At 37.9% G+C, this 8,564-nt stretch overlaps 1 protein-coding gene across 1 annotated transcript; it reads left to right on the top strand.

Moving 5' to 3' along the window:
* The first annotated feature begins 339 nt into the window (after positions 1-339).
* On the top strand, positions 340-8,564 carry LOC102716049 (GDSL esterase/lipase EXL1-like). The gene is made up of 5 exons (XM_006656894.3): positions 340-673; positions 5,628-5,758; positions 5,912-6,145; positions 6,979-7,234; positions 8,081-8,564. Exons 1-5 carry the CDS (start codon positions 403-405, stop codon positions 8,266-8,268), a joined length of 1,080 nt encoding a protein of 359 aa, XP_006656957.1. The 5' UTR covers positions 340-402; the 3' UTR covers positions 8,269-8,564.

Genomic DNA, 8,564 nt, shown 5'->3' with positions numbered 1-8,564 from the left:
TAGTACGTACGCACACATAGCTCAAACGGCTTGAGAGACGATGGATGCGCTGGGCTGGACGCATCATCAAACTGGCAGCTAGCTAGCGCGGCCAGCGGGTGCCCGGCCGTCTCGTGCCGTCGTATGTACATGTCTACCGTGCTTTTGCCTGCCTCAGAAAACGCGCGCCATGTGCATTTTATCCCATGCGCGCACTGCAATGCAAGCAATGAATGAGGTTATCCGGCCGGCAACCACCGTATCGTGCGCATTGATAGCAGCAGCAGCAGCACCCAATTCTCTGATGGTTGCCATCGCAAACTGTATGTAGGAGTATATAATCAGTGCTGTGGCGGCAGGAGACTAGCGCAGCACATTCCGCTGGTCCAGTCCACGCAGAGCTAGAGACCCCATCCATCACCCATGGCGTCCGGCTGGCCGCGGCAGCAGCTGGCGGTGGTTGTGGTGGTGACGGCGCTGGTGGCCGGGCTTGCACCGCCGTGCGGCGCGCAGGCGCAGGTGAAGAGCCGGTTCAAGGCGATCTTCATGTTCGGCGACTCCATCGTGGATCCCGGGAACAACAACGGGAAGCTGACGGAGGCGAGGGCCGACTTCCCGCCGTACGGGCAGGACTTCCCCGGCGGCGTCGCCTCCGGCAGATTCTCCAACGGCAAGGTCCCCGGTGACATGTTAGGTAGGACCCATTACGCACGCACGCACCTTGGCGATCATCCGCTCTAGATAGCTGCACCTGCCTGTTGCTGCTACGTCGTTAATTAAGTAATTAACTCTACTTAATTGCTCTCTTTCACCTCTATCTCTTATGCTTATGCTTATAGCCCAAAAATTTAAATTTTCAATATTAAATTTAAAGTTGATTTGAATCTTTTTTCATCCTGATTTATTTTTTCAGTCTTGATTTTTAGATCGCTAAGAACGTGAACATAAAAAAATATTCAGAAATTATTTTTCATTTCAAAATATGTTGTTTGGCTGTTTTGTTCAACGACTGAAAAGATGACCCATTTCTCTCTGCTATTTTAGGTTTGACAAACATGTGGTACCGATTTAGTTTTGCCAATGACAGTCGTAGCATCTCCATCATCGTCTCTTGCTTAGCCTTGGAACATTTTTTTAAGTACTTTTTAATTGGTTTTCCACTACACGTAGTAAGCAACACAACTAATTAATACCTATGTCCCATAAAAATTTCATTTTTTAGTTTTTTGATAAAATATTTTGACTCTTCGTCTTATTCGAATTTTTTTAGCGATTAATATGTTTATTGTTACTAGATGATAAAATATAAATAGTACTTTATGCTTGACTAATTTTTTTAAGGTTTTGTGCAATTTTTTAAATAAGACGAATAATCAAACGTTGGACATGGAAAAATTAAAAAATGAAGTTATTATGGGACGGAGGTAGCAGTTAGTTTTGCTTCCTTTGGGCTAGAAGGCCATCATCACCATATGGTACAGCCTAGGCATTTGCTAGCAATACATAGGGTCTGTTTGGCGAGTTTTAGATTCTGATAACTAGTTGTTTAGTAGCTAGCTTCTGAGAATCTAGAAATGCTTTGAAACCCAACTTCTCCAGCTTATGGCTTCTTAGTTCATTTTTTTCAGAATGTGTAACTATTAATTTTTTGAAGTTCTGAACCGTTTAGGGCAGCTTCTGGTAGCTTTAACTTTTGGGAGAAGCTGCGGCTGAAAGAAGCTCCCCCAAACAAGCCCATAGATTGGGTCAACCCAGTTGTCTCATCCCAACTGATTTATTGTTCACTATCAGTCTATAATGGTTATTCTCCAAGTGAATTAATGTTCTGTTTAGTTTCCAAAACATTTTCCCTTAGACATCGTATTGAATCTTTGGACATCTAAATGAAGCATTAAATATACATTAATATTAAAACTAATTACATAGTTATAGGGGAAATCATGAGACAAATCTTTTGAGCCTAATTAGGATATAATTAGCCATAAGTGCTACGTAACCAACAGGTGCTAATGACGAATTAATTAGACTCAAAAGATTCGTCTCGCAGTTTCCGAGCGGAATCTGAAATTTATTTTTTCATTTCTATCTAAAAACTCCTACCGACATCCAATCAAACGTTCGACGTAACCCTTTTGCCAAAAATTTTTGGCAACTAAACAAGGCCTAATTTGGATCGTTGAATGGGTCGATTTAGTTCAGTATCACTTTTGATTTTCAATAGAGATGGATTTATTTTCCTGACAAAGTTTTGGTTCAACAAGTTGGATTCTAAATTTTGCAATCAAACAAATGTGTCCTTCCACTGATTATAACAATTTTTCAGTCAAATTAAATATCTCCATTCAAAACATTTCCTGTTGAAGTTAGATGAACACCGTTCTTCGTTGTCACTTGCATGCACTTATGGCTCAAAAGAACCAAATTTGCATACTCATCGACTTTTTTCCATACAAACAAGAATGCCCCCATGGGTTTTAAAATATTAATCGAGGAAATTTCAAAAACCGTAGGTATTATGAAAAATGTTTCACAAAACCAACTGGTTTTTGGGTACGTGACGCATGACAACCGGTGTTATGGTCATATATATAGTTTCATATGACTATACTTTTGGACAATTATTCATTAATCCATTTCACATGTAAAACGATTCTGATTTATAAGTTCTCACTTGGTACATCGTATACAAATTGTAGACACATAGTGATGCATTTTTCTTTATTTTTTATAATACAAACTTATATTGGTCGATGGTGTAGTTTTCTAATCATCGTGATCGTATTATTTTATATCTTATCAAATTTTTTAAAAAGTATTGAGAAGATATTTAAGGATAAGGATGCCAGTTCTCCAGAGGATATAACTTCACTGGAATTTCAATTTTCTCTCAAAATGTAAACTTAGATATTTAAAAACAAACTGTAGCGCAAAAAAGACCAGCTATAAATTTCAAATTTTGAACTAGTATTCTAAACATCTGTAAAACTACAGCTTGATTATTTTAACAAAAGTTCAATTATACAGTTTCATTTAATTAAAATATATTGCTGAGATAGTTCATTTGGACGGCCTATTCTGTTTCGTTTTTCTCATCGTGCAAAACTAATTCCAACTTTCCAACCACTCTATACATGGTCAGTATTAAACATGTCATGAATAGGGGATCCGTGAGAGCAGGGCTAGATGCATATGGCCCGTCGCCGGTCGCCTGGTTACTGCATGATTTTTTTTTTCGACATATTTTGGATACTTTATTTGCCAGGACATTTGAGCTTTCAAGCTAATTTTGAATTAAGCCTTTACCTGAATAGAACAATATTCCGTTCCTGAATAAGAGTAATTATAGGCTTCAAAGATTGTTCATTCGGCGTACTACTTTTCCAATCCACCACTTTATTCAATGTTGTTGTTATCTTACCCTAAATCACTATCCCACCATCTTCAACTGTTTGTTACTCATTAAAATAGGGACATCTAATTAATTTTTAATCTTTTCTATTTTATCTTTCTCTTCTTATAATTGCACTTAATATGACACCACCTTCAACTGTTACTCATTAAATAAGCGACATCTAATTAATTTTTAATCCTTTCTATTTAATCCTTTTGTTATTAGAGTTGCACTTAATATGAGACAGGGCAAGTACTTTATAAAAATAGTGATGAGCATAAAAATAAAAATGTAAAGCATGGTAGTAAAACAAAACTAGCAATAATGCAGGTGATATATCATGCATTGAACCACGCGAGGACTCCAAACAAAATAATAAGTAAAATGCTTGGCTAAAAGGATCGACACGTGTTCTACATGGAAGCCCACGACGGCCCTACCCATAGGCCCGAAGCTTAGGGATGGCAATGGATCGGGTTCAGGGTGGGTAGAGCAATTACCCGCTCGTCAACTCAAAGATTGCGGGTAGAATTACCTACCTGTACCAATATTCACGGGTAAAATTTGATACCCATACCCGTCGGGTACCAGGCGGGTATCGGGTACCATTCAGGTGCCTTTTCACATATCAAAAGCCCTTAGAACCGGATCCGCTTCCACCCATCATCATGCCGCCCTTGAAGTAGAAGACAGGCGGCCATAGGCCTGAGCGCTGAGCAGGCGGTGGCGCGGCGTAGGAGTGGCGGGGGTGGTGCGGGGATGCGGCACGTGGGTGGCGGTGCCCAGCGAGATCTGGAGGGCACAACGTGGGGGCGCCAGGGCTTGTCTCGGGGGCGGCGAGGGTGGCATGGGGGCATGACGCAGGGGTGGCGCCAGCCGGCGGGAGCGTCCTGGCGGGGGTGGTCGCGCCCGGCGCCGGTGAGATCTCTAGAGTTCTAGACTATGGAGCATGGTGAGAGCAGCTAAGCAGTGAAGTTCTGAGCCTCTGAGGGATCTAGAGGCAGATACACAGAGTAGAGGAATTAGGGTTACTAGTTTAATGGGCTGGGCCAAAATTTAGCAGGTAGGTTATATTTGGGTACACAGCAGGTTACCTGTGGGTGAGAAAAATATACGTGCCCGACCCGTGTCGATTTGGGTCAGGTACGTGTACTACCTGCGGGTAAAAAATCGTACCCGTACCCATCCCCGTCTGACCAGGTACCCGGTACCCGTACCCTTATAAACACATTCGTTTTGAGATTCCACAGAAGTCACGTAACAAAACATATCAACCGCTCTTAAAAGAAACATATTAACCGCGCGCTCTCAAAAAAACATATCAACATTTTAATGGAATTGGACAAAAGGAAGATTTGTTTTTCATGATAATCATGATGAAGAGGGCATAACAGAATAGCCAAGTGATAATCCAACCGAACCATGGTTTATACAACATACATGCACACAACTATTGCTCATTCCATATATAAATTGCTAGTATATTGCTTTATCATTAAAAATTTTCAACAATTATCATAATTACAAAGTAATGGCTAAATGTCATACTAATATTCTGCCGACTAATTAAACTGGAAAGATATGGTCCTACATATATGTGGTAGCCAGTGATCAGGTTTGTGATCATAGAGTTTGGAGCATGAAAGACATTGTGTTATATATTCTACTACGAAATATGCACATAAGGCTCCCACGTGTGCCAGCTCCCTCAGCGTAGCCTGTCGTTATCTGTTGTTTCCCTTAATATCACTAATAGTTAACGATATTTAGTTATCCAATTCACTCTGTCAACGGCCACCGTGAATAGAAGCAAATATGCTCCATTGGTGTAAAACTTTTATTGTTCTCTAAATTTATATATATGCCAATAAATTTAGTATATATATACTATATCTCAAACTAATAAATGAATTTAGGTAAGACTATAAAATCTTACGGTATAAAACCAAGAATATATATATATATATATAATGGGCTGTCATTAATTTCTCATGCATGCTATCGTAATTAACATATTGGATGCATTGTTTGCGACCTTCGTGAATGTATAAGTCTTCTATTTAGCCCATCTAATTAAGTTACTGTATTTTACTGGAGTAATTATTGTTTAGCATTAACTGGAAAGAGATCCGAGCTAGTTGTTTCATTATATTGCACAATAAATTGCTGTCCCACTATTAGCTATATATGAGAAGTCACTATTTAGCCCATCTGTGACCAACTGTTACATATGACTCCAATATTTTTTATCACGCAGCTTCTAAGTTGGGTATCAAGGAGCTGTTGCCAGCTTACAAGAATCAGAACCTTGAACTAAATGACCTACTTACTGGTGTGTCCTTTGCCTCCGGAGGCAGTGGATATGATCCCCTCACTTCTATACCATCGGTATAATTTTTTTCTTATTAATTAGCACAAAATCCTTAATTGCATCCAGTGTACTTAATTCCAAACAAAGTTATATTCCAATAAAGGTCACTTTCTTGATTGTGAAATACACATGGATGTACCTGTATGTAATACTTTGATATGATCCTGCAGACTGCCATTTCGAGTTCAGGACAACTTGATTTATTCAGCGACTACAAACAGAAGCTTGCATCTTTGATAGGGGAGGAGGCAATGACACGTGTCATCTCAGAAGCAGTCTTCTTTACTGTCATGGGCGCAAATGACTTGCTCAACAATTATTTTATTCTTCCTGTGAGAAGGCATCAATACGACGTTCCAGGCTACGTGGACTTTCTTGCCTCCAACGCAGTCAACTTTTTGTTGGTAATTGTTTTTTATCTCTCTCATCGATATAGGGCATATTTTGTTTGATTTTTTAACGGCATATTCGCATAGAAAAATAATTTATTAATAAAACTATTAATACATATATTCGTAGTGGTCTAAAACATAAGTTGGAAAATAAACTATGGTGAAAAACCTTAAGATCAACTTAAAATTAAGGTTAAAAAATTAAATTTTAGCTTATAACATAAGCAGAAGCAAAAAGATAGGGTACGTGATAACCAGGCAACCATTTTGGTTACATCGAAAATTACCATCTACTTCAGTTGCAAAGTTAACATGGCTATGTTAATATCCTATACATACCTGTTGTCCTCGGAGTCTATAAAGATGATTCCATCTCCATTTTCTCTTAAGAACTCTTATCGTTGAATATTACCATTTCAGTTCTGAATGGTTACATTATGACTAATGGAATTGTTCTAATAGTTGGGATACATGAAATTTCCAATCAAAGTCATTGAATTTCCAAGCAAAGACCGAAAAATAAACTTTGATGAAAAAACATCAAAATCAACTCTAAATTTAAAGTTAAAAATTCAAATTTTGGATTATAAGCTTAATCAAAAGCAAAATGGTGATGGTGTTAGAAAAAAGGAAAATTCTTAGCAGTAGGAAATTTCTTTAGTTCCATGCCAGTTACAGCAAGTGTTTTGCAAACACAACAGATTATAGGCCGCTACTTGTCACCAGACCATTAAATTGTATGCATTGAGTTATTCCTGTCAACCAATGTTAGTACAGTAATATTTGTGTATATATTTAATTCTATTTATTTCCATCCTTGCGCACTAAGCCTATATTTTGTTCAGAGAATGAATGAGATGGGGGCTAAGATGATTGGATTCGTCGGCGTTCCACCACTTGGTTGTTGTCCCTCACAGAGAACAGGCCCATCAAGAGAATGCGAACCAATGCGTAATCAAGCATCAGAATTATTCAATGCGAGAATGAAGCAGGAAATAGATCGGCTTAATGCAGAACGAAATATTATTGATGGTTCAAGGTTTCTTTACATTGATATATACTACAATTTGCTTGACATTATTCAAAGACCTGCTTATTATGGTAAGCTTATAACTTCTCTTCAGTTGTTTGCTTTTGGAGAAACAATAATATCTATAGCAAACTAGTACTGTTTCTTTCGTCGTAATGATAATAAAAGTATCCAGTCATGATCGACCTACCAGTAGTATATATAAAATCACTGGAGACAATATCTTGTGTATGTATCACTATTATTTGTTAATACGTTAGCGCGCTGTGAGTCACCACTACTAAAAACAAGAGATAGGCTGTGGGTTATTATTATTTTTTTCTGTCAGTACTTTCTAACTTTTCGTAAATGTATTTGTGTGCTAATAAAGCTAGACACATATATAAAATAAATAAATTAATATATAGATGAATTAATTTAGGCAAAACTGAAAGTTTTATAATATGAAACATGAGTATATTTGTGACGTGTTCATCGAACTGTTTTCGGCATAGAGCAAAGCTCACATGTCTGATAGCGATTGTAATAAACTTAGGCCGTGTTTAGCTCCAGAATTTTTTTTTAAAAATATCACATCGAATTTTTTGGACATTTAAATAAAGCATTAAACATAGACGAACAAAAAAACTAATTGCACAGTTATGTAAGAAATCTTGAGACGAATCTTTTGAGCCTAATTAGTCCATGATTAGCCATAAGTGCTACAGTAACCAACATGTGCTAATGACGGATTAATTAGACTCAAAAGATTCGTCTCGCGGTTTCTAGGCTAGGCGTGAAATTCGTTTTTTCATTCGTGTCCGAAAACCCCTTTCGACATCCGATCAAACATTTAACATGACACTTCTCTCAAAAATTTTATCAATCTAAACACCACCTTAACTACACTGAACAACGTGAAAATATCTGTAATGCAGGTTTCAAGGATACATCTGACGGATGCTGCGGCAACACGGTGCTAAATGCTGCCATTTTCATTAAATATCACAGTGCATGTCCAAATGTTTATGACTATATTTTCTGGGACAGCTTCCATCCTAGCGAAAAGGCCTACAACATAGTGGTTGATAAGCTTATCCATCAAAACCAGCAGTATCTGATGTAAAGGAATTTAAATTACAGATATGTTTACAGGGAGTCTATAAATGATTCGAAATTGATCATCACTCGTAAGAAAAGTAGTGTGTCTGTGTGCGCGATTCCAAATCAACTAGCTGTCATATATTAATATGTAAAGTACTGAGCCTTCGTTGGAAGAAGTATAGTAGGGGAACCCCTACACTCGAGCATTTCCTAAGATTTAGAATATAAATGCTGTGGCATCTATCTATCCATGTACTCATTTCTATATAAAAATAAAATAAATCTAATACTAGATGAGACTTATTCTAGTACTACTGT

The sequence above is a fragment of the Oryza brachyantha genome, chromosome 6 (assembly GCF_000231095.2).
Source record: "Oryza brachyantha chromosome 6, ObraRS2, whole genome shotgun sequence".
NCBI classification, from domain to species: Eukaryota; Viridiplantae; Streptophyta; class Magnoliopsida; order Poales; family Poaceae; genus Oryza; species Oryza brachyantha.
Note: the sequence above shows the minus strand (reverse complement) of the source record. Positions and strands in the feature narration are given on the sequence as shown.

Coding starts and splice junctions, on each gene's coding strand:
- LOC102716049 (XM_006656894.3), top strand. CDS start 403: ATGGCGTCCGGCTGGCCGCGGCAGCAGCTGGCGGTGGTTGTGGTGGTG. Junction 674..5,627: donor GGTCCCCGGTGACATGTTAG/GTAGGACCCATT, acceptor TTTATCACGCAG/CTTCTAAGTTGGGTATCAAG. Junction 7,235..8,080: donor TCAAAGACCTGCTTATTATG/GTAAGCTTATAA, acceptor TCTGTAATGCAG/GTTTCAAGGATACATCTGAC.